The following is a 27,631-nucleotide window of genomic DNA, read 5'->3' as shown; positions in this document are numbered from 1 at the left end:
GAGGTGGATAAAATCCACAATTATGGAAGCCTATTCTCTTGAAGCCGTGCCTCCACCCTTTCCAATCAAGGCCCATTCCACCAGAGCTGCAGCAACCTCCTGGGCAGAAATGGCGCAAGTTCCCATTGAAGAGATTTGCAATGCCGCATCATGGTCCTCGTCTCTGACGTTTGCTAAACACTATCGTCTGGACATCAATGCTAGGAGCTCAGCCTTTGGTACTGGGGTTTTGTCAGCAGCCGTGGATGAAAGTCCCTCCCTATGAGATCTATAAAAATCCCATGCTGTGCTGCCGGAGGACGATAGGGGAAAGGAAAAATTCTTACCGGGATTTTACTTTTCTTGAGTCCGGAGGCAGCACAAGTATACCCTCCCTAATAAATTGTTGTTTTTTTTTTGCACTTATGCTTGTCTGAGTCTCTATTTTTTAAACACGCCGAGGCATTCGGGGAGGTGACCCTTATAGGGGAGGCTATTAGTTTGATTAATTGATTATTTGTTTTACTAGGTGGGCGGTCCTAGAGAGAAGATGACCAACTATTAACCCATGCTGTGCTGCCTCCGGACTCAAGGAAAGTAAAATCCCGGTAAGAATTTTTCCTATCCTATCCTGTGTGATACTGTCTGCTGAGCTGTGTATCTAATCCTATCCTGTGTGATACTGTCTGCTGAGCTGTGTAACTAATATCCTATCCTGTGTGATACTGTCTGCTGAGCTGTGTATCTAATCATATCCTGTCTGATACTGTCTGCTGAGATGTGTAACTAATATCCTATCCTGTGTGATACTGCCTGCTGAGCTGTTTGTCTTATCCTGTCATGTGTGATCCTGTCTGCTGAGCTGTGTAACTAATATCCTATCCTGTGTGATACTGTCTGCTGAGCTGTGTATCTAATCCTATCCTGTCTGATACTGTCTGCTGAGCTGTGTAACTAATATCCTATCCTGTGTGATACTGCCTGCTGAGCTGTTTGTCTAATCCTGTCATGTGTGATACTGTCTGCTGAGCTGTGTAACTAATATCCTATCCTGTGTGATACTGTCTGCTGAGCTGTGTATCTAATCCTATCCTGTGTGATACTGTCTGCTGAGCTGTGTAACTAATATCCTATCCTGTGTGATACTGTCTGCTGAGCTGTGTATCTAATCCTATCCTGTCTGATACTGTCTGCTGAGCTGTGTAACTAATATCCTATCCTGTGTGATACTGCCTGCTGAGCTGTTTGTCTAATCCTGTAATGTGTGATACTGTCTGCTGAGCTGTGTAACTAATATCCTATCCTGTGTGATACTGTCTGCTGAGCTGTGTATCTAATCCTATCCTGTGTGATACTGTCTGCTGAGCTGTATAACTAATATCCTATCCTGTGTGATACTGTCTGCTGAGCTGTGTATCTAATCCTATCCTGTGTGATACTGTCTGCTGAGCTGTGTATCTAATCCTATCCTGTGTGATACTGTCTGCTGAGCTGTGTAACTAATATCCTATCCTGTGTGATACTGTCTGCTGAGCTGTGTATCTAATCCTATCCTGTCTGATACTGTCTGCTGAGCTTTGTAACTAATATCCTATCCTGTGTGATACTGCCTGCTGAGCTGTTTGTCTAATCCTGTCATGTGTGATACTGTCTGCTGAGCTGTGTAACTAATATCCTATCCTGTGTGATACTGTCTGCTGAGCTGTGTATCTAATCCTATCCTGTGTGATACTGTCTGCTGAGCTGTGTATCTAATCCTATCATGTGTGATACTGTCTGCTGAGCTGTGTAACTAATATCCTATCCTGTGTGATACTGTCTGCTGAGCTGTGTATCTAATCCTATCCTGTCTGATACTGTCTGCTGAGCTGTGTAACTAATATCCTATCCTGTGTGATACTGTCTGCTGAGCTGTGTATCTAATACTATCCTGTGTGATACTGTCTGCTGAGCTGTGTAACTAATATCCTATCCTGTGAGATACTGTCTGCTGAGCTGTGTATCTAATACTATCCTGTGTGATACTGTCTGCTGAGCTGTGTAACTAATATCCTATCCTGTGAGATACTGTCTGCTGAGCTGTGTAGCTAATCCTATCCTGTCTGATACTGTCTGCTGAGCTGTGTAACTAATATCCTATCCTGTGTGATACTGTCTGCTGAGCTGTGTATCTAATCCTATCCCGTCTGATACTGTCTGCTGAGCTGTGTAACTAATATCCTATCCTGTGAGATACTGTCTGCTGAGCTGTGTAACTAATATCCTATCCTGTCTGATACTGTCTGCTGAGCTGTGTAACTAATATCCTATCCTGTGTGATACTGTCTGCTGAGCTGTGTAACTAATATCCTATCCTGTGTGATACTGCCTGCTGAGCTGTTTGTCTAATCCTGTCATGTGTGATACTGCTGTGTAGCTAATCCTATCCTGTGTGATACTGTCTTCTACACACACAAAAAAAAAGAGTAAACTTAATTCCCAAAAGTTTTAAATTTGATATTTATTCAATAACAAGATCAAAGGACATATTCATACTAAATATGTAATCGCTGCCAACGTATGCAGAGCATCCAACATCCAATTAACAGCACCACCTGACCTTAAATGTCTTACTGGTCACATATAAGTAGTGAACTGGCACTGCATGAAAGACTAGACCGGTGAAAACTGACAAAGTGAGCAGGGAAATACATCCTCTCTAATCAATATATGCATCCACTAGTCTAGATTTATTCCTAAATACAGTGACAGAAATGTGACCAAAATGTAAGAGCTTCTTATACTATATAAGACAGATCATACCGGGATAGTGGCAGGGCTTGGTGGTAGCTGGCTCCTCTGCTGAGCTGTGTATCTAATCCTATCCTGTGTGATACTGTCTGCTGAGCTGTGTATCTAATCTTATCCTGTGTGATACTGTCTGCTGAGCTCTGTATCTAATCCTATCCTGTGTGACACTGCCTGCTGAGCTGTGTATCTAATATCCTATCTTGTGTGACACTGCCTGCTGAGCTGTGTATCTAATCCGGACAAGTCATATTACTGAATATTTATGGACCTGTGAACTGCTAAGACCTGTGATCAGTTGTTATGGAACCCTGAAGTAGGACCTGCAAGCTTTTATTGGCTGATAAGGGACATGTGACCGTGTGCATGGCAGTTGGCATATGAAGAGAAACAACTGCAGGCTTGTATTGGCTAATGCAGGTAATTTTTGGGTAACATCTCAGGAATGGAACGTCCTAGAGAGCTGTGACCTGCTCTAAAACCTTCCTAGACACCTGATGTACCTGTGTGCCAAATTTGGTGAAGATCGGTTCAGTCGTTTGGTTGCACAAAAAGAACAGACAGACGTCCAGACAGAAACTCATTTTTATATATATCAGAGATATACTTTCCCTATAGTGTCCCTATTACACTACAATAGTTGCTTGTGGCCCTGTAATCGTTTTTGTGGCAGACACTACCGCACACTCTTCCAGGTCAGAAGCTGAACACACTATTGTGCTTCAGCTGGTTCAGCATAGGTTCTCCCTGCCTACTGCCCCCCTGATTGGCTGATGAGGCTTGCTTTCAGCTTCTGAGCCAATCAGGGCAAGCCCCCCACTTCCTTCCCGTGTCATGTGATCCTCTGTCTTCTTACTCTTTCATGGTTTTCCCCACCAATATTAACAGTAAAATGTAACTAGGCTCCGTTTTTACACAATTTGTCTGATGCGAATCACAAAAAGCTTTGGATTCGTTTGGCACACAAACTTTTGTGAAGTTCTCAATTAATTTGATTTGTTTAAAATTAATTTGCTCATCGTTAATCTGATTTAAGAAACAATTATACATGTTAAAATGTTTATATAGTTATATGTTGTGTGTATAAATTATCCACTTCAGCCACGCTAGCTGAAACCCCCTTCATGACCAGAGCACTTTTTACACTTCTGCACTACACTACTTTCACCGTTTATCGCTCGGTCATGCAACTTACCACCCAAATGAATTTTACCTCCTTTTCTTCTCACTAATGGAGCTTTCATTTGGTGGTATTTTATTGCTGCTGACATTTTTACTTTTTTTGTTATTAATCGAAATGTAACGATTTTTTTGCAAAAAAATGACATTTTTCACTTTCAGCTGTAAAATTTTGCAAAAAAAAGACATCCATATATAAATTTTTCGCTAAATTTATAGTTCTACATGTCTTTGATAAAAAAAATGTTTGGGCAAAAAAAAATGGTTTGGGTAAAAGTTATAGCGTCTACAAACTATGGTACAAAAATGTGAATTTCCGCTTTTTGAAGCAGCTCTGACTTTCTGAGCACCTGTCATGTTTCCTGAGGTTCTACAATGCCCAAACAGTAGAAAAACCCCACAAATGACCCCATTTCGGAAAGTAGACACCCTAAGGTATTCGCTGATGGGCATAGTGAGTTCATAGAACTTTTTATTTTTTGTCACAAGTTAGCGGAAAATGATGATGATTTTTTATTTTTTTCTTACAAAGTCTCATATTCAACTAACTTGCGACAAAAAATAAAAAATTCGAGGAACTCGCCATGCCCCTCACGGAATACCTTGGTGTGTCTTATTTCCAAAATGGGGTCACTTGTGGGGTAGTTATACTGCCCTGGACATTTAGGGGCCCAAATGTGTAAGAAGTACCTTGCAATCAAAATCTGTAAAAATCCGAAAGGTGCACTTTGGAATATGTGCCCCTTTGCCCACCTTGGCTGCAAAAAAGTGTCACACATCTGGTATCGCCGTACTCAGGAGAAGTTGGGGAATGTGTTTTGGGGTGTCATTTTACATATAACCATGCTGGGTGAGAGAAATATCTTGGCAAAAGATAACTTTTCCCATTTTTTTTATACAAAGTTGGCATTTGACCAAGATATTTTTCTCACCCAGCATGGGTATATGTAAAATGACACCCCAAAACACATTCCCCAACTTCTCCTGAGTACGGCGATACCAGATGTGTGACACTTTTTTGCAGCCTAGATGCGCAAAGCGGCCCAAATTCCTTTTAGGAGGGCATTTTTAGACATTTGGATCCCAGACTTCTTCTCACACTTTCGGGCCCCTAAAAAGCCAGGGCAGTATAAATACCCCACATGTGACCCCACTTTGGAAAGAAAACACCCCAAGGTATTCAATGAGGGGCATGGCGAGTTAATAGAATTATTTTTTTTTGCATAAGTTAGCGGAAATTGATTTTTCTTGTTTTTTTCTCACAAAGTCTCACTTTCCGCTAACTTAGGACCAAAATTTCAATCTTTCATAGACTCAATATGCCCCTCACGGAATACCTTGGGGTGTCTTCTTTCCGAAATGGGGTCACATGTGGGGTATTTATACTGCCCTGGCTTTTTAGGGGCCCTAAAGCGTGAGAAGAAGTCTGGAATATACAGTCATGTGAAAAAATTAGGACACCCTTTGAAAGCATGTGGTTTTTTGTAACATTTTTAATAAAAGGTTATTTCATCTCCGTTTCAACAATACAGAGAGATTAAAGTAATCCAACTAAACAAAGAAAACTGAAGAAAAGTCTTTTCAAGATCTTCTGTAAATGTCATTCTACAAAAATGCCTATTCTAACTGAGGAAAAAGATAGGACACCCTTGCCCCTAATAGCGAGTGTTACCTCCTTTGGCTGAAATAACTGCAGTGAGACGGTTCTTGTAGCCATCTACCAGTCTTCGACATCGGTCTGAGGAAATTTTACCCCACTCCTCAATGCAGAACTTTTTCAGCTGTGAGATGTTTGAGGGGTTTCTTGCACGTACAGCCCTTTTCAAGTCACCCCACAGCATCTCAATGGGATTCAAATCTGGACTTTGACTTGGCCATTCCAGGACTCTCCATTTCTTCTTTTTCAGCCAATCTTTGGTTGATTTACTAGTATGTTTTGGGTCATTGTCATGTTGCATGGTCCAGTTCCGCTTCAGCTTTAATTTTCTAACTGATGGTCTCACATGTTCTTCAAGCACCTTCTGATACACAGTAGAATTCATCGTGGATTCTATGATGGTGAGCTGACCAGGTCCTGCTGCAGCAAAGCAGCCCCAAACCATGACACTTCCACCTCCATGCTTCACAGTTGGTATGAGGTTCTTTTCTTGGAAAGCTGTGTTTGGTTTACGCCAAACATGTCCTCTGCTGTTGTGTCCAAATAATTCAATTTTGGACTCATCTGTCCAAAGAACATTATTCCAGAAGTCCTGGTCTTTGTCAACTTTATCTCTGGCAAATGTCAGTCTGGCCTCGATGTTTCTCTTGGAAAGCAAAGGTTTCCTCCTTGCACACCTCCCATGCAAGTTAAACTTGTACAGTCTCTTTCTGATTGTAGAGGCATGTACTTCTACATCAACAGTAGCCAGAGCCTGCTGTAGTTCTCGAGATGACACTTTAGGGTTTTTGGAGACCTCTTTCAGCATCTTGCGGTCTGCTCTTGGGGTGAACTTGCTGGGGCGACCAGTCCTGGGCATGTTGGCAGTTGTTTTGAAAGCCCTCTACTTGTAGACTATCTTCCGGACAGTGGAATGGCTGATTTCAAAATCTTTTGAGATCTTTTTAAATCCCTTCCCAGACTCATAGGCTGCTACAATCTTTTTTCTGAAGTCCTCTGACAGCTCTTTTGCTCTCACCATGGTGCTCACTCTCACTTCAACAGTCAGGAGCACACCAAACTAAATGTCTGAGGTTTAAATAGGGCAAGCCTCATTCAACATGCAGAGTAACGATCTACTAATTATGTGCACCTGGTGTGATATACCTGTGTGAGATCTGAGCCAATTTAAGAGGGAATACATGTGAGGGTGTCCTATCTTTTTCCTCAGTTAGAATAGGCATTTTTGTAGAATGACATTTACAGAAGATCTTGAAAAGACTTTTCTTCAGTTTTCTTTGTTTAGTTGGATTACTTTAATCTCTCTGTATTGTTGAAACGGAGATGAAATAACCTTTTATTAAAAATGTTACAAAAAACCACATGCTTTCAAAGGGTGTCCTAATTTTTTCACACGACTGTAAATGTCTAAAAATGTTTACGCATTTGGATTCCGTGAGGGGTATGGTGAGTTCATGTGAGATTTTATTTTTTGACACAAGTTAGTGGAATATGAGACTTTGTAAGAGAAAACAAAAACAAACAAAAAATTTCCGCTAACTTGGGCCAGAAAAATGTCTGAATGGAGCCTTACAGGGGGGGGGGGTGATCAATGACAGGGGGGTGATCAATGACAGGGGGGTGATAACCCATATAGACTCCCTGATCACCCCCCTGTCATTGATCACCCCCCTGGTAAGGCTCCATTCAGACGTCCGTATGATTTTTACGGATCCATGGATCGGATCCGCAAAACACATGCGGACGTCTGAATGGAGCCTTACAGGGGGGTGATCAATGACAGGGGGGTGATCAATGACAGGGGGGTGATCAGGGAGTGTATATGGGTGATCACCCCCCTGTCATTGATCACCCCCCTGTAAGGCTCCATTCAGACGTCCGTATGATTTTTACGGATCCATGGATACATGGATCGGATCCGCAAAACACATGCGGACGTCTGAATGGAGCCTTACAGGGGGGTGATCAATGACAGGGGGTGATCAGGGTGATCACCCCCCAGTCATTGATCACCCCCCTGTAAGGCTCCATTCAAAAGTCCGTATAATTTTTACGGATCCATGGATACATGGATCGGATCCGCAAAACACATGCGGACGTCTGAATGGAGCCTTACAGGGGGGTGATCAATGACAGGGGGTGATCAGGGTGATCACCCCCCTGTCATTGATCACCCCCCCTGTAAGGCTCCATTCAGAAGTCCGTATAATTTTTACGGATCCATGGATACATGGATCGGATCCGCAAAACACATGCGGACGTCTGAATGGAGTCTTACAGGGGGGTGATTAATGCACTCCCCTGTCACTGATCACCCCCCCTGTAAGGCTCCATTCAGACGTCCGTATGATTTTTACGGATCCATGGATACATGGATCGGATCCGCAAAACACATGCGGACGTCTGAATGGAGCCTTACAGGGGGGTGATCAATGACAGGGGGGTGATCAGGGAGTGTATATGGGTGATCACCCGCCTGTCATTGATCACCCCCCTGTAAGGCTCCATTCAGACGTCCGCATGTGTTTTGCGGATCCGATCCATGTATCCATGGATCCGTAAAAATCATGCGGCCGTCTGAATGGAGCCTTACAGGGGGGTGATCAATGACAGGGTGTGATCAGGGAGTGTATATGGGTGATCACCCGCCTGTCATTGATCACCCCCCTGTAAGGCTCCATTCAGACGTCCGTATGATTTTTACGGATCCATGGATACATTGATCGGATCCGCAAAACACATGTGGACGTCTGAATGGAGCCTTACAGGGGGGTGATCAATGACAGGGGGGTGATCAATGACAGGGGGTGATCAGGGAGTGTATATGGGTGATCACCCGCCTGTCATTGATCACCCCCCTTTAAGGCTCCATTCAGACGTCCGCATGTGTTTTGCGGATCCGATCCATGTATCCGTGGATCCGTAAAAATCATACGGACGTCTGAACGGAGCCTGACAGGGGGGTGATCAATGACAGGGGGTGATCAATGACAGGGGGGTGATCAGAGAGTTTATATGGGGTGATCATGAGTGATCAGGGGTTCATAAAGGGTTAATAAGTGACGGGGGGGGGGGGTGTAGTGTAGTGTAGTGTTTGGTGCGACTTTACTGACCTACCTGTGTCCTCTGGTGGTCGATCCTAACAAAAGGGACCACCAGAGGACCAGGTAGCAGGTAAATTAGACGCTGTTATCAAAACAGCGTCTAATATACCTGTTAGGGGTTAAAAAAATCAGATCTCCAGCCTGCCAGCGGGCGATCGCCGCTGGCAGGCTGGAGATCCACTAGCTTACCTTCCGTTCCTGTGAGCGCGCGCGCCTGTGTGCGCGCGTTCACAGGAAATCCCGGCCCTCGCGAGATGACGCGTATATGCGTCGTTGTGCGCAGGGCTGCCGCCTCCGGACCGCACATCTGCGTTAGGCGGTCCGGAGGCGGTTATTGTGGTCTAAGTAAATGCACATGAAAATTATTTTGTATTCATGGTTTGAATTAAGGCTACTTTCACATTAGCGTTTTTGAAAGGATCCGGCAGGGTTCAGCAAAAACGCTTCCGTTACCGATAATACAACCATCTGCATCAGTTAGGAACTGATCCGGTTGTATTATCTTTAACATAGCCAAGACGGATCCGTCATGAACTCCATTGAAAGCCAATGGAGGACGGATCCGTTTACTATCGTGGCAGAGTTGACGGATCCGTCCCCATTGACTTGCATTGGCGGTCATGCCGGATCTGTCTTGCTCCGCATCCCAGGACAGAAAAAAACTACAATTACAATGCATTTTGGAGCATTCCGCTCAGTTCAGTTTTGTCACCATTGACAATGTATAGGGACAAAACTGAAGCATTTTTTTCCGGTATTGAGCCCCTATGAAGGATCTCAATACCGGAAAACTAAAATGCTAATGTGAAAGTAGCCTAAAATATGGAATCATAGTAATAAAAATCAAGCAAAAATCATAGACATACTCTTCAAACTTGACAACTGTACTTCTTATGCGCAGGGTCTTTGATTTATCACTACCATCTAAGATGACTTTTATCATCCAGGCCAAATAGAGCTACCTAGTCTCCACAGAGTGGTATATAATGTGTCCGCACAAAGCAGTCTATTAGGCTACTTTCACACTTGCGTTTTGTGCGGATTCAAAATGCATTAGAATGCAAACTGATCCGTTTTGGACCGCTTGTGCGAGCCCTGAACGGATCTCAGAAACGGAAAGCCAAAACGCCAGTGTGAAGGTAGACTAAGACCACCCACTGCAGAAAGAAAATGCCACTGGTTCTGGCAGCATAATCTCCAGCACACAGAAACAGCAGGTTCAGGGATTATTCACCACACCAAGATGTCATGTCTGTTAGCACAGGAGGTAGAAGACAATGCTGGAATGGCCGCACAGCACAAGCAAGCAGCTGCTAGTAATATTTCTGCCTATATTTAGACTGTCATGTCTTCTTACAATCAACATTCACGTAAATGTTTAACTGCAGGAGATAAATTCTCCTCTGCTGTTAAAACTATCTTGTGTTAATGAAGAGTAGAATACAGGCGCACGGTCGCAGCTTGTATAACACACTTAGGTTCATACATTTTAAATGGGAATCTATTTTTACCCACCTGATCTGTTTTATTTCTTGGCAGCATCCCACTTGGTGCCATAAAACACAGGCTTCTGGCCTTTTACAGCCTTTAGATTGCAATCTTTACCCCTTCTCTTACTGTTTCTAGCAAAGCTTACAATATATAAAGTAAGGGAGTCTGTGCTATTTCCTATTTCAAACAATATCCTGTTGTAAAGAATCACTATCCCAAGTTCTGTTAAAGCTACAGTAGGTGTTTCTGTAGATTAAGGGGCTAGATGTCTAAAGCCTGAATGTTTTATAACTTGATTATGGAGTTCAAAGACATCGTATAGCTCATGATCCATCTTGGGCTCAATTCAGATATGCGTTGTCAGCTCCATTGTTCTGCTCTGTTAGAGATGCAACATGAAATTGACAAAGTGTTGTCTCTATTACATGGGAGAACATATTGATTTATCATAGGTCTGTCATTTTACAGCAAAATACAGTGCTGTCTAAGTTTAGGCTGTGTATATTTTAAAAAGGAATCTGTCCCTGTAATATTTGACCCATGCTGACTTGGTTAATTAGTTAACATTGTTACGGACATTGGGCATGGAACCACTATGCTTTGGGCTAAACCTAAGGGCATTGTCCTGTCAGACCGCTTATATTTCACTCTTTAACCCCTGTACACAGACTTCATTGCACTTCCCTGGAATAGTCCCAGTGTAGTTGGCAGCTGTCCCAGGGCATTGAAACCCTGGTGCAAAGCACCAAGGATTAGACAACACTAAAAGTCAGGAAACAGGTCTAGGTCAGGGCAGGCACAGTACATCTGTATCCATGAAGCTAATCTGAGGTCAGGGCAAGCAGAGTTCATGCGTATCCAAGAAACTAAGCTGAAGTCAGGGAAGGCAGCACAGTATCAGAGTCGGTAAACAGGCAGAAGCTCAGTACATGGCAGACAGAAAGAACAGCATTCCTTACCTAGTTAACTAGACAACTAGGAACCTAAGCTCTGGCAAGGATTGATAGGGCATAGCTGCATTTTATAGCAGAGGCTGATCACAATTAGAAGCTGTCGTGCAACTGCACACAGTAAGGAGAGGAGGGGAGTGGTAGTAGCAGTAATGGGATAATTAGTAGCTCAATGAATAATGTTCTTAATAGCAAAGTACAAGGACCGCCAATGTAAAACATCCATTAATCAATCATAAATTTGCTACTAGATAATCACTGCAATGTTAACTTTTTCATCTAGGCATTCACATACAAAGATTTCAATAGTAATTTATCAGGAATGAACTGCACATATAAATAAAACTTAATAATTGGCACATTCTGACATCAGTACATAATTTTCCCTTTGCAGTAATGATCTGTAATACTTCAATACTGCACCAAGTTCCTCCTCTTCCTCCTGTGATGACCTCTGGCACGGAAATAAAAAGCCACCTGGCTGGAATTGCATGGATCGGTATACTGTGAATGCCACAGTATGGCAAAGCATATAATGACTAGCAATAACCAGATGGACAACACAATATGGGGGACACACACTTTGGCTGGTGCTCTAGTACACATCTCATCTGCTCCAAACGCTTGTTTTGAAGACGTTCACATTATTCAATTAGTTGAGGTTAAGCTGAATGGAGCAAAGTACAAAAATATTCTTAATGAAAACCTGATTCAGCGTGCTCTGTCTGGACCTCAGACTGGGGCTGAATGTTCACCTTTCAGCAAGACAATGACCCTAAGCACACAGCCAAGAGAACAAAGGGACAAGCTTGTGAATGTCCTTGAGAGCTCTGACTTGAACCAAATCAAATATCTCTGAAGAGACCGGAAAATGGCTGTCAATCGGCGGTCCACATCCAATTTGACTGAGCCTGAGAGGATCTGCATAGAATGGCAGAACATCCCCAAATCCTGGGGAGCAAGCCTTGTGGCACCATACCCAAGAAGATTGGAGGCTGTTATCATTGCTAAAGTTGCTTCAACTAAGTATTGAGTAAAGAGTCTAAATATTTATGCCAATGCAAGATTTTAGCTTTTGCTTTTTAATAAATTAGCAAAGATTTAGAACATTCTGTTTGAAAGTGTGCAGAATGATGGGGATTTTTTTTTTTTAAGCGCAAGGCCGCAACATAACAAAATGTGAAAAAAGTTAAAAGGGTCTGAAGACTTTCCAAATGCATTGTAGATGGTCTGACTGTTAAGAACTGTGTTGTCCAATGCCCTACTATACAGTACTGTCATGGACAGTAAGCCTCGGCCATTTGTGCTATGTTTATGAATAGGCATATTAAAACAAGGAATCAGCAAGTCTGCATAGATGCAACCTAGATTACTGGTGCAAATAAATTACATTTGAATTCTGTTAAATAGACTTAGTTACAGTAATGCTTGAAGACTATGAAGGACACATAGTTCAAATTAGTAATTGTTATAGTAAAGGGGCTGTCCACTTCATTTATATCCTCAGCATAGGTCATCAATACCAGATCAATGGGGGCTGACTCCTGGCACCCCTGCCAATCAGCTGTTTGAAGAGACCACAGCACTTATACGTGCGCTGCCTTCTCTTCACTATTTACCTGCCCGCCATTGCAACCACAGCTGTGAATAGGTGTAATTACATCTCAGCCATCCCATTCACTTCAATTGGACGGCTCCTTCCTTTTCACATGGACAGGAAGTTGCCATCCCATGGAAGCGAATGGCATGACTGAGATGTAATTACACCTATTCACTGCTGTGGTTGCAAAGGCGGGCAGGCAAACAGCGTATAAGCGATGTGGTCTCTTCAAACAGCTGATCTGCCAGGGGTGTCGGGAGTCGGTCCCCTGCTGATGTCATCCATATAAATAAAGCGGACACCCCCTTTAATGATCACTGACATTGTCCCACCGTGCATGCACAAACCAGCCGTGCATTGCATAAAGAGGATTAGGACACAAAAAATAATCCCTGTGAATCCCTGTAGTTAACGGGATCAGTCCGAGGTGACTGTGAGGTGGGTCCCTTTAAATGTTTCAATGGCTTCATAAAGCTAAGATATTTGTGGGGAAAGTCGTACTGTACTTATATACTGATGTGCATGAGTTACTGAAGAACAAATCTGTAGGCCTCTTTTCCTCTGAAGTTGGTGGTAACAGAGAGGCTTACATGCCTTGCCTTCCTCCATAGACTAGATGTAAACACAATTCCAAGCATATCTTCCATCTGTGTACAGGAACCGGAGGAGACATGTCTGTTTAATTTTTTGTTCCACAGACCCTTAAAGAGAATCTAATCAAAGCTATTAATTTCGTAAATTTGGTTTATGAGGAAGTGTGACGCATTAAAGAAAAAAATTCTATTTTATAATGGGGTTAAAGGGAGTCTGTCAAAAGGAAATCCACTGTTAGGGCTCATTCAGACGACTGTATCCATTTTTGTGGTCCACAAATTGCGGATCTGCAAAATACGGATACCGGCCGTGTGCGTTCCTCATTTTGCAGAACGGCTAGCCCTATGATAGAAATGCCTATTATTGTTCACAAAATTGCGGAACGGATGTGGACACGCATATACAGTTGTCTGAATGAGGCCTTAAACCAAGCACAATGTCTTGTAAGGCTAGCTTGCTCAGGTGAATGTAATGATACATTTCACTTCATCTGTTGCTTTATTCTGGAGAAAAAGTACTTTTAATCCATAATTAAATGCACAGTAAGTGGACCCAAGCCATTCTGTGCACACTTGCTCCTTCTGCTTTTCTCTTCCAGTCTCTTCCTTTCCTTTTTTATTGACAGGGGCAGATTTTTGCACAGTCATCTCACCAGGCCCGTAATGAAGAAAAGTAGGGAAAGGCAGGCAGGGGAACTCTCCTAAAGGGTTACAAGTGAGATTTAGGGAACGGCGAAGGGGAACGTTAGACTGAAAATTAACTTGTGGGTGTTGTGCGGATTTTGTGCGTTATTTTTAATTTAATAGTATTATGCCATTGAAAATTAAACACAAAATATTATTTTTTTCCTACAAAGATTGCAAATCCACTGTCAGTTTTATATTAAAACTAGGCATAGACATGGGGTAACGGTATGACAGCTCTATTGTTCTCTTGATAAAGATGCCTATAAATTGATAAGTGTAATTTGTGATGATCTAATTGACTCACTCACTCCCCTCCCTCTCCAATTACAGTGATGGTCTCACTAAGAAAGTGAAGCGAGACAATCTGAGGAAGTTTTAACACCAGGACAGGAAGCACAATACATGAAGTGATTTTAAAAAATCATATCCAGAAAATCATCCACCCATTTTAACAAATACATAGAATATTCATATCTATGTTGTTAATATGTTATAAAACTTTTCATGGTTTAACAACTTTCCTATAATCACACAATAAGGGCTCATGAACAGGACCGTATGCCCTACGAGACATACGGTCCGTCAGCAGGCCATATGTCCCGGAGCGGCATACATCGTGTACACGGGAGCTCACAGCATCATAGGTTACTATGATGCTGTGCACATTGGGCCGCCCGCGGGGCTATTGTCCCGCATTCATATGATCTTATGAGTGCGGGACAATAGCCCCGTGGGCGGCCCGATGCACACAGCATCATAGTAACCTATGATGCTGTGCGCTTCCGTGTACGATGTATGCCGCTCCGGGACATATGGCCTGCTCACGGACCATATGTCTCGGAGGGCATACGGTCCCGTGCATGAGCCCTAATTAAGTATATTTGATAGTCCAGCACTAATCAGCTGGATCGGCACTAATTAGCCTAAATCTGCTGGACATGTTAGGGGAGAGAGATACTAGCTTATAACACTACTTGTCGACAAATCATTACACAAACTGAAAATGGGCACAGAAAGTCTACAGTACACAAGAGAAAAAGTAAAACCCCTGTATAAATAAGGTCAATCGGAAGTACATCTAAAGTGCAGCATTTTAAGAACCTCACAATCTTAATACTCCAATTACAATTTTCCTTCAAGATGTGTCTACCTATTCATAGTAACCGAGTGTGAACCTCATGTTCACTGGAGAATGCTCATCACATGGACTGTTTGACACATCACTTACCTAATAATAGGTGATTATTATTATTTTGTGAATATTTTCCCATCTGATCAAGTAATTTCTATATACTGGTAATCTCAATGCTGTCTCTTTGCTATACATGGTTAAAATTGTCCAAAAAGCTGTACAACCCCTTTAAGCAGTTGCTTTTTACTGACCACTCTTCCAAAAAGACTCAATCTATGGGAGTATAAGGGTTATAATTGTCATGTGGACAGATTCTCCTTCAGTGTCATCATTGGTGTCCTGTCTGTGAGTTTTGATGGGTGGTCTTCTCTTGTCACGTGTGTAGTTGTGCCATAATCTTTCCATTTTGTTAGACTGGATTTAATTGTGTTCTGTGGGGTGTTCAATGTTTGGGATATTTCTATAACCCAACCCTGATCTATACTTCTCTGCAACTTTGTCTCAGACCTGCCTGGACAGCATCTTCATGTTGTTTGCTTAGTAGTGTTATAGATGACTCAAGGATCTTACTTTGCATCATTTAGTTATTTTTTAATTAGGTACTTCTTTAATTCCACTATAACTGCTTGCATTACTTCGTCAGGTATATGGGGTATATAGCATAATAGTCTTATGGGTGCGAGGCCCAGCTATGGGACACACTCAGATTTCAAGAACAAGGTCCGCCATGAATGGAGAGCACAATGCACATGTCCTTTTCACTTACCGCCATGGGACTTCCAAACACAGCCAAGCTCACAGCAGGGCCCTGTTCCTGAAAGGAGTAGGATCCGGCACTAGCTAAAAATCTTCGTTGCACTTTATTTTATTTCGCAGCAAATGACTTACAAGAACATAACGCTTATTAACAAGTGCTGGGATCTACTTTTATGTCTTTTGGATTTAACCTGATCCCTTCCGTGCATTCGATTTTGATGTATTGGGTGAGCTGGAGTATATTTATATGATGATTTGCCCTTTTCCTGAAATGGGAGCGAGTACCTGAGGTGGGACCCATACCAGTCATAAGTTTATGGCATATCCAAATCAATATGCCATAAATGTCCACATGGGAATACCCTATTAATGAGACACTTGCCAGTTTATATACAAAAAATTGAGTATATTTCAAGTTTTCTGGATAATGGTGACTCTTAGTTGTCAAGCATGTGTGAACAGGACACAAGACCATAAGGAACACCCATCAAAATGACTTCACAGATGTGTACTGTGATACAAAAGTAAAACACAGATTTGCAAAATACAGATGGCAAGTTGTGTTGTATTTTAAAGTAATATGTAGTATATTAAAGAAGTATGCTAAAATAGCCCAACCCATATTAACACCCAACATTTGATGACCGTGTGACACATGCTATTTCTGCTCCCAACTCAAGCATCAATGCTCTCATTTGAATTTCAAATGCATTCACAGATCCGAATATAATCTGTTCCTGGTAATCTCACTCAAAATATAAACGCTATAAGAATCAGGGTACTTTCACACAAGTGTTATTCCGGTATTGAAATCCGGTAAAGGGTCTCAATATTGGTAAAAAAAAAAACACATCAGTTTTGTCCCAATGCATTCTGAATTGAAAGGAATCAGTTCAGTATGCATCAGGATGTCTTCCGTTCCGTCCCTTGTACGCTATTTGACCGGACAAAATACTGCAGAATTTTTCCCGGACAAAATCCCTAAACACTACCGCACTTGCCGAATCCGGCATTAATTTCCATTGAAATGTATTAATGCCGGATCTGGTACCAAGTGTTCCAGAAATTACAGTTTTTCCGATTTGCGCATGCACAGTGCTTTCTAGCTGTGAAAAAAAAAATACCGGATTTGTTTTTTCCGTATGATACCGGAAAGACGGATCCAGTATTTCAATGAATAAGTCTACCGAATCTGTATCCAGAAAAAAAATATATCCATTTGCAAACGGATTTCCGAATATGGAAGCAGTTCCGGCAACGGAACTGCCTGCTGGATTCTTCTAACGCTAGTGTGAAACTACCCTCAGAACACAATGGTGCCATTACTGAGTGTGACAAATGCCATGCTTCAACTTATCAAGTATCATACTAAGGCTACATGCACACATTCAGGATTCATGTGCGGAGCATCCGCACTGAAATCCGCAGGTGTTTGCAGGCAAATCTGTGCAGTCAATCCACATCAATTGAGTGCGGATTAGGTGCGGTTTCGGTGCAGATTTTCCGCATGCAGATTTTACTAAGTGAATGAAGAAAATCCGGTCAGGAAAAATAAAATAAATTGACATGCTGCGGATTTTAAAATCCGCACCGCAGGTCAAAATCTGCGTGGAAAAAATCTGCATTGTGTGCACTGAGAACTTAAAATTCTCATAGAATAAAATGTACATGACCTACAGTGTGGATTTTCCGCACGCAAATCCGCGTGGAAAATCCGCACACAATTTGGATCGTGTGCATTTAGCCTAAAGGTAACCTGCATTATTATATTCATACTTTGTACATACTGAACACAAATAATATGCAGATATCAGACCGATGATTTCATACGGAAACCAAAGAATTTATATGAACGGACATATATCTCCCAAGAAAACATACTGTACAGTTGTAATCTATATTTTTTTTTTAAGCAGGGGAATACTTAACAAAGGTTCACTTTTATGGTGAAAATGGAATTTATGACAAAATAAAAAACAACCTCTGTGAACATACCACTTTTTTACTGTTACAGAAATTTTGGCTGCAAATAATGTATATTATGTCCCGTGAAAGTAAATTCCTTGGCCATGCCTGTCTATTTGTATACCTGTCTTGCAACAGCTGCAAGGAAGATGCCGGTGGCAATGCCCGATCTGTCTACCTGGTTCAGTCACTGATAAACTATCGAAAATGGACAGCCCTGAAAGTCAATAGGTTAATAAACACAGTTAAAAAGTATAATAGATAGAAATTCAACAAGTCACAATGGATCTATAATATCTTTTACAAATCTTATAAAAATGGAAGCTACGGTAACAATGTGAATAACTGCATTTGCTAGTCAGGGGGTAAAAACACACATATTGGGGAAGATTTGTCCAAACTGGTGTAAAGTAGAACTGGCTTAGTTTCCCATAGCAACCAATCAGATTCCAACTTTTATTTCGAGCAGCTCCTTTGGAAAATGAAAGGTGGAATATGATTGGTTGCTATGGTCAACTAAACCAGTTGTACTTTACCCCAGTTTGATAAATCTCCCCAAATATGTTGCTTCCCAAAGAGTCAAAGAAACTATTTCCATCAGGTAGCAGCAAACCTACTCCTCTCTAATATTTCACTTTACATGACTCTTGTTCAGGTAGGAAGGTTCTTATGATTAACATTAACCTGAGAAGAACTATTAATTGAAAGCAAGGTACTTCTGACTTCCGTCTCGAGGCTGATGTAAATTCAGAGATGGCTGTGTATCACTTCTGTGGGGGTCTGCTGAGCTGGCTAACTCAGCTTTTTTCGGGACGCCCTTAGTCGTGAATTCATTTGCTGTATGTTGACTAAAGAACATATAAACCCTAGCAACAAAGGAAAACCTGATTTCATATAAAACCATACTAACGGATTGATGTGGGCAACATCAAATATTTTGGCACCAGTTTTAACAAATACAATATTATCAGATTTTATCAGATTACAACAAAGCTGTATATCATGGATTCCTGAACATCAGCAAACATCTGTCAGGCAGATATGTCTAAATATAAAGTCTGCAGCAAAAAAATAAAAAAAATAAAAAATCTAATATCGTTCATACTATGAAGCTGTAATAGGATACAATGGCATTCAGATACACAAGCTGCATGTCATAATTCATTGAATATGTACTCACTTGTGCTGACCGTGATCCAAAGACTAACCAAACACTTAGAGTAGAGAGCACATAAAAGCTTAAGACAAGAAAGTTAGCGTAAAATCTAAAACATCCACTGTGTTCCTGCCACAAGTTCCTTTCTCGTGGAAGAAAAGAAAAATGTGCACCATGCATTCAACTGGTAGAAAGGTTTGTTTAGAACATGAGCCCTTATTAGGTAATCTTTTTTGAAGATGAGTAAGTAGAATCGAACGTGTCTGTAATCTATTAATGGCAGGGAACTATTCAAGTACACATAAACATAAATGAACACTTGCATGTGACTATTCTCAAAATGAAAGTGATTGAAACAAATGAGGCACAAAAAAGTTGGAACAAAATGTAAAAAAAAATAAACTTCACCAGTAAATTACACTGAGCAAAAATATAAATGCAACACTTTCGGTTTTGCTCCCATTTTGCATGAGCTGAACTCAAAGATCTGAAACATTTTCTACATGCACAAAAGACCCATTACTCTCAAATATTGGTCACAAATCTGTCTAAATCTGTGTTAGTGAGCACTTCTCCTTTGCCGAGATAATCCATCCCACCTAACAGGTGTGGCATATCAAGGTGCTGATTAGACAGCATGAATATTGCACAGGTGTGCCTTAGACTTCCCACAATAAAAGACCACTCTGAAATGTGCAGTTTGATCACACAGCACAATGCCACAGATGTCGCAACGTTTGAGGGAGCGTACAATTGTCATGCTGACTGCAGGAATGTCTACCAGAGCTGATATCCATGCAATGAATGTTCATTTCTCTACCATAAGCCATCTCCAAAGGTGTTTCAGAGAATTTGGCAGTACATCCAACCGGCCTCACAACCGCAGACCACGTGTAACCACACCAGCCCAGGACCTCCACATCCAGCATGTACACCTCCATGATCGGTAAGATCATCTGCATGCTGGTTGTCCTCATGGACGTCAACATGGATCCGTAACAATAATTACACCTTGAGTCCTGTGCTTACGGGGTGAAGTCAATGTTTACCAAGGGTATATGTACTGTGGTCATCCTAAAAATGTCACTGTCAAGTGGAATATTGATCTTTGTCACACAGAGAAATTAGCCATGGTCAAAATACTTCATGCATTATATGATTACCATTATCGTCTGCCTGTCTCTGCTAGAGGTACTTAAGAGATTAATTGGTGGAATATGAATTAACCTAAAGCAGGGGTTTATTGGATTTATTAGTTTGATTTTAAAGGGCTGTGCCAATAATATAAATGTATCCTGCCCAGCTGTTATATCACTTCCCCAAATACCACCATTTATCAAAACTGCCTTATTCTAAACTTATCAGCCTACCAGTGCAGCCTGTGACAAATCTCTTGATATTCAGTTTAAGGTTACGTCCGGCCTTGGAGCCTTGCAATGTAGGGCATAGAAAGAGTCATTGGTAAGAACAAGGGGTGTGGTTAGTGTCACATGATCTACTGATGCCATGACACATGTCACTGCCCTAAGGCATGATAGGAGAGCAGAAACATGAGAAACCAGGAAGTAAGATTCAAGCATGGGGGATAGGAGAAAACAACAAAGGTGGGAAATTTTGAAAAAAAAAATATCCAAGGGGGAACAGAAGATAGAGCAATTGATGAAAAAAATTTTTTTGGTGAAAGATCGTTCATGGTACAACCCCTCTAAACATGCCTTAGATTGTTAGAACATGCTGTATTTTTCCCCCTATAAAACACACTTTTTTCCCCCCTGAAGTGGAGGGAAAATGTTATTGGGTTTTATGGGGCGAATACTAATGAGTGCTTTCATTATGAAAGCACTCATTAGTACAGGAGGACTGGGAAAGTGGTGAATGCAGCACTCTCCGGGTTCTGTACTCACAGCTTCCTGCTCCTCGGCTGTTCGCTGTGCTGTGATTGCGCACAGCGTGAGGACATTGGGTCACAGCGCAGAGCTCAGCAGGCTGAACTAGAAGAGTGTGGATGCAAGAAGCGTAGGTGGCCGGAGCAGGAGTGGTAAGTACATATTTTTTTTTTTATGTTTGCTGTGAGCCTGGGAGTCTGATCTGAGGTTTTCCTAGGGGTCATTTACCTTGGGCTCTGATCTGCGGTCTGCTTGGGGGGGGTGGAGTTATTTACATCGGGCTCTGATCTGAGGTCTGATTAAAATGGTTGTCCGGGTTCAGAGCTGATCCTGGACATACCCAGAATTTCAACCCAGGCAGCCCTCCTGACAAGAGCATCGGAGCAGTTTTATTTACTATATTTATTTACTATAACACACTGCCGGGCGGAGGCTTCCACCCAGCAGTGTGTTCGGTGATGTCACCGGCTCTGATGGGCGGGCTTTAGTGCTGCCCTAGCTTTTTTACAGGCTAAGGCAGTGCTAAAGCCTGCCCATCAGTGCCGGTGACGTCACTGGGCTCACTGCTGGGCAGAAGCCTCCGCCTGGCAGCCCAAAGGAGAGCCGGTACATCAAAGGATCTCCTGAAAATGCCTCTGCCCTGCGCGATTTAGCTCTTGTCAGGGGGGCTGCCTGGGTGAAATTCTGGGTATGTCTGGGTTCAGCTCTGAACCCGGACAACCCCTTTAACATTGGCGGTCTAACTGGGGCTCTAAGCTGAGGTCTGATAAACATTGGAGGTCTGATTTGGGTTCTGAACTGAGGTCTGAAGAATTTTTTATTTTTTTTGCATTTTCTTCCTCTAAAACCTCTCTGCAACTACCGTCCGTGTCCTCTCCACTTTGATTGACAGGGCCAGGCAGATGTGATGATATTTACACTGCCTGGTTCTGTCAAAGTGAAGAAGGTGCAGCAGTTTCAGAGAAAGCTACGTGCAAGGGTTTCATAGGTACAAATCTACTGACAGATGCTCTTTAAATACATGTATTACACAATATTGATATTATATTTAATATTTCAATGTATTATTTTGATATTTTGAAGCTGGAGTTGGAGATGGTACTTTTCTACCTATTAGATGCCATCCAAAACAGACTCTAACTCCACAGCCCTGTTACTGTCTGTATTCCTCATACAAATAGAGTAAGCGTATCAATGCAATATACAGTAAGCAACTGTTTTGGGCACATCTGGTCAATAATGTTTATAGTCTGTTCTCATTCACGTATCAGGCCACAAAATTTTTTGTGTTTCTGTTCATCATAGAGTGCTGAGCAGGGTTAGTAAATCATTTGCGCCTACAAAGCACCTACATTTGCATATACTATCAGTTGTCAAACCTTAATCAGGAAAAATCTGTTCCACACTGACTAAGACAATGATAAGGAGGCATCCTCTGTGCTTAAAGGAAAAATGGTTTTACCATCAACATACACAGAGATTCTTTACTGTAAGGCAGGCATGTCCAAACTGCGGCCCTCCAGCTGTTGCAAAACTACAACTCCCAGCATGCCCTAATAGCTGTAAGCTATCCAGGCATGCTGGGAGTTGTAGTTTTGCAACAGCTGGAGGGCCGCAGTTTGGACATGCCTGCTGTAAGGCGTCATGCACACGACTGTATATTGGGTCAGCTTCTGGTCTGCATTTTTTGTGCATGTAACACGGACCCATTTATTTCTGTGGGTCCACAAAAAATATGGACAGCACATGGATATCATCCACGTGCTGTCCACATCTGTGTGGCCATTACACAAAATGGCTTGTCTGGTTTGTAGCCAAGGATAGCCAGTTCTAGTGAAGTGAGTGAGAAAATTGTGTCATCTGCCAGAGGATCCTGTGATGGTTGATTCACTGTGCAAGTTCAAGGGGGGCCTGGATGTTTTTCTTGAAAAATATAATATTACCAGGTATGGTTATTGGAACTGTGTTGAAAGGTTGGTGATTCAGGGATTTATTATAATCCCCAGAATTGGATTCAGGAAGGATTTTTCCCCTAATATGAGGTAATTGGCATGGTTGGAATATAGGTTGGAAGACATGATGGGCCTATGTTTTTTTTTTTCAACCATATCAACTACAATACTATACAAGAAATTGAAAAGATAAAATATATAAAAATAGATATAAAACATACAGAGGCTATCATTTTCAGGACCATGAAAGACTCGCCTTGCAAACAGATGAAAGAGTCTAGGGATGATAGTATGAATCATGATGTCTGACTACTTTACATCTGTAGAAAAATTATGTTCATGTAGTAAATAGTGTGCCCAAGGCTGAATTTGTATCTAGGCACTTTAGGGCATGCCCCTAGGGCAGCGCCTATCAGAAGAGTGATGCCAGAGAGGCAAAATGTTTTTTTATATTATTTTTACCCTCCAGATAATTAGGTCACCATCACGAAAAAGGAGGTTTGGTTCACACGGCCAGTGGCCAGACCAGGCTGCAGACAGTGTGAGCTATGAAGCCCAAATCAAGTCTGCAACCAGCACTTAAGGTAGAGGAGGAGAAGAGTACTTCTCTTTCTTCTCCTCTGCAGCACAACGTGTTAAGCTGACTAGTATTGCAGCAGTGAGTGGGAACTGCTACTGTTACCAATCATTTCAATCTTACTTCAGTGACAGAACATCGAGCAATGCATGGGGAATAACTGGTTCCATGTGAGGTACAGGGTTGGTTCTAGTTTTGTTAGAGATTGGCATGTTCTATACGATGTATCATTTTCATTTTTTAAATCAATCATGGCATAACCCCTTTAAGTGAAGTTAGTAGTTAATAGTAATGCAACGAAATGGGGAAAACACCAAGGGAGTGAATACTTTTGCATGGCACTGTAATGTATAGACTTTAGCAGGGGCCAGGTATGGAAGGTATTAAGCCATTTTTGGTTTTCTGCCTGTCATTGATCCAAATTAACACCATCATAAGGAAAGTGGGCAATGTTCCAAAATGTGAATAAAAGAAACACTTCGGTACATTGCCTATATTGTCAGCGTCGCTGGTCCCAAATGTGAAGTGGGCAATGTTCAGACAGACACAAAATGTTTTTTCAAGGTAGGACCGCCTGGGCAGGAGTAGGAGACGGTGTTATATATTTGTGATGAGCTTTTAACCAAGAGTGGCTTTGTGAGTATAATAAAACCTTTTTACCTGAATGGAACTATCAGTACTTCACTTTTGGTGTGATCTCTCGATATCCCACAGGATTGTGTTGGAAGAGAGGAGTATTTGTGTGGAGGGCAATTTAGTTCTCTGTGTCCGAATATGCTGACGGTTCAGTGCTAGAGTGAGGAATCCAACATCGCTAAAAAAGCAGCGCGGTCCTACCTTGAAAACGCAATGTTCCAAAATGTGATGAGACTTGTTACATAAGATTTTGTTAAGAATATTATATTTTATTATATTATTTATTATAGTATTATCTGACTAAAACATACAGCATATCCATCCTTCTTTCTTTACATTTTGCTGCATGTATATTATTCACAGAGTCTCAATTAACTTGAGTTTAATACTCATACATAATTCATTAAAATGATCCCAAACATCTGTCAAAATGATCTTCCCATAGGTATATGTGCAACATATTTATAATGCCATCTGTGATTTCAATATCTTGTTTTGTAGAACATTGTCAGTTTATGATGAAGTAAGGTCAGGTCAAAACCTGGCACAGCACGTTATGCCAAATGAACAACAGTGCTATGAATAGGATATGAAATGCATTTCTCCTTATTTGTCTTTTGTGCAAATCTCCACTCGGTTAGCCGTATCTTGATAACTTTCTTTTCCTAGTACACATCTCATTTGCTTGTCATTCAGATACTGGGTACCTCTGGAACAGTTCACTAAGTTAGATTTATACTTCCTGGGACAGTCCATTTCCTAGAAGGGATAATATTTCCTACCCTTTTGGGGTATGCCATCCCTGACCACACATATTCCATGGGTGAGTTACAAATATCCCTACTTGTTGTTATCTGACACCGGTATATAAGTATTTGAGTTATGACTTACATGTAGTTATTTTGTTATGGAAATCATTTGCTTGGTGTCAGAGGGGCCAGGAGAGTAAACACTTAGGGGGTCATTTAATCAAGACCGGTGATTTAGATACCGGTCTTAATAACCCCTGCATCGGCCTCTACATAACTTCGGCGCATCCATCGCCGTTCTTAATCCAAGCCAGAACAGGAATATAAAATGATAAATGAGATGAGATGCTGTAGAGGTCACTGTTGTGGAGGTCACATTTTAAGGGAACGGAGCTCTTTGGAGGTCACTGTTAAGGGGGCGGGTTATTGTGGAAATCACTGTTAACGAGAAGGAGTACTGTGGAGGACACTAATAAAGGGGCGGCCGCTGTGGATGTCACTGTTAAAGGGGAGGGCGCTGTCGGTGTTAATGTTAAGCGGGCAGGCCATTGTGGAGGTCACTGTTAAAGGGGAGGGGTAAATATATATATATATATATATATATACATACACTACTCACAAAACGTTAGGGATATTTGACTTTAGCGTAAAATTTGAGGATGAACCTAAAATGCACTCAAAGCTTTACAGGTGAACTTAATGTGACCTTGTCTAAACTTTTGAATGTACATGTCCAACTGTTTAATGTTTCAGTACTTTTTTGCACAACTTGCTGTTCTCTAACAAAAAGCTTAACGGCAAAATTTACATGAATCCATGATCCATGAATCGTCCAATACATTTCTCATTTCAATAAGAATTGCTATTTAAACAGTCCTCCTCATCATGTTGTTTTTTGTTTTCAGACGGAAGTGGCCACTGAGCTTAGAGTGTCACAGAGTGTCAGCAGGTTGCAACAGAAATAGAGAGACTGGAAGAATCACAGAAAGGCATAGAAGTGGACGTCCTTTGGCTGCACCCCACACTGATGACCGCTTCATTGTGAACAATGCCCTGTGGAACCGGATGATGAAGGCCAGGGATGGGAAATGCACCCAAGTGTCACGTCAGACCAGTTGAAACCATTTACATCAGCATGTTCTGCGTTATCATCTTGCTTGGGCCAGGGAGCATCTATGCTGGACAAGGGACCAGTGGGCCTCATTGCTGTTCACTAATGAAAGTCTATTCACGCTGAGAAGAAATGATGGCCGCCAATGATGTTGTTGGAGACGTCAAGGAGAGCGCTATCCATCAGCTACTGTTGTCACCAGACGAGCCATTAGTGGTGGTGGTTGTTACAGTATGGGCAGGTGTGTCTACAGGGAGTGCAGAATTATTAGGCAAGTTGTATTTTTGAGGATTAATTTTATTATTGAACAACAACCATGTTCTCAATGAACCCAAAAAACTCATTAATATCAAAGCTGAATATTTTTGGAAGTAGTTTTTAGTTTGTTTTTAGTTTTAGCTATTTTAGGGGGATATCTGTGTGTGCATGTGACTATTACTGTGCATAATTATTAGGCAACTTAACAAAAAACAAATATATACCCATTTCAATTATTTATTTTTACCATTGAAACCAATATAACATCTCAACATTCACAAATATACATTTCTGACATTCAAAAACAAAACAAAAACAAATCAGTGACTAATATAGCCACCTTTGTTTGCAAGGACACTCAAAAGCCTGCCATCCATGGATTCTGTCAGTGTTTTGATCTGTTCACCATCAACATTGCGTGCAGCAGCAACCACAGCCTCCCAGACACTGTTCAGAGAGGTGTACTGTTTTCCCTCCTTGTAAATCTCACATTTGATGATGGACCACAGGTTCTCAATGGGGTTCAGATCAGGTGAACAAGGAGGCCATGTCATTAGATTTTCTTCTTTTATACCCTTTCTTGCCAGCCACGCTGTGGAGTACTTGGACGCGTGTGATGGAGCATTGTCCTGCATGAAAATCATGTTTTTCTTGAAGGATGCAGACTTCTTCCTGTACCACTGCTTGAAGAAGGTGTCTTCCAGAAACTGGCAGTAGGACTGGGAGTTTTTGCTTGACTCCATCCTCAACCCGAAAAGGCCCCACAAGCTCATCTTTGATGATACCAGCCCAAACCAGTACTCCACCTCCACCTTGCTGGCGTCTGAGTCGGACTAGAGCTCTCTGCCCTTTACCAATCCAGCCACGGGCCCATCCATCTGGCCCATCAAGACTCACTCTCATTTCATCAGTCCATAAAACCTTTGAAAAATCAGTCTTGAGATATTTATTGGCCCAGTCTTGACGTTTCAGCTTGTGTGTCTTGTACATTGGCCTAATTTAATCTTTATGGACAACAATACTCCAGCTCATCCAGTTCGCATCATTAGGAAACTGCTGCTGGAGACTTAGGTACCTAAAATGGAGTGGCCTGCACTTTCTCCAGACCTGAATCCTATTGAAAACCTATATGATCAGCTGAGTCGCTATGTAGAGGCTTATAACTCTGTATCCCAGAACCTCAATGAGGTTAGGGCTACTATTCAAGAAGAGTGGGATGCCATGACTCAGCAGACAATAAGTCGACTTGTGAACAGCATGAGACGTCGTTGTCAAGCTGTAATTGATGCTCAAGGCAACATGACAAGTTTTTGAGACATTGAAATTTTTTGTGGGGGTATACCCACCACTGTTGTTGGCTTTTGTTTTAATAAATTGTTTAAGATGAGGAGATCACCATTGCATGCTTCTACTTAAATGCCCTACT

The 27,631-nt window shown here is 41.7% G+C and overlaps 1 protein-coding gene across 12 annotated transcripts in view; it reads right to left on the bottom strand.

The window, feature by feature from the left end:
* Positions 1-27,631, bottom strand: part of RIMS1 (regulating synaptic membrane exocytosis 1) — a 400,438-nt gene that overhangs the window by 74,203 nt on the left and 298,604 nt on the right. For 5 of the 12 annotated variants that reach the window (XM_044292437.1, XM_044292436.1, XM_044292438.1 and 2 more), the window contains one exon: positions 18,005-18,097. The exons of 5 other annotated variants lie outside the window; for them this stretch is intronic. In XM_044292437.1, the coding sequence (XP_044148372.1) occupies positions 18,005-18,097 (93 nt within the window). Of the gene's footprint in view, positions 1-18,004; positions 18,098-19,060; positions 19,195-27,631 lie in introns of those variants that run through there. 2 more of the 12 variants (XM_044292444.1, XM_044292445.1) reach the window with 2 other exon arrangements.

Source organism: Bufo gargarizans, chromosome 4 (assembly GCF_014858855.1).
Source record: "Bufo gargarizans isolate SCDJY-AF-19 chromosome 4, ASM1485885v1, whole genome shotgun sequence".
In the NCBI taxonomy this organism is placed as follows: domain Eukaryota; kingdom Metazoa; phylum Chordata; class Amphibia; order Anura; family Bufonidae; genus Bufo; species Bufo gargarizans.
This window is presented reverse-complemented; position numbering and strand designations above follow the sequence as displayed.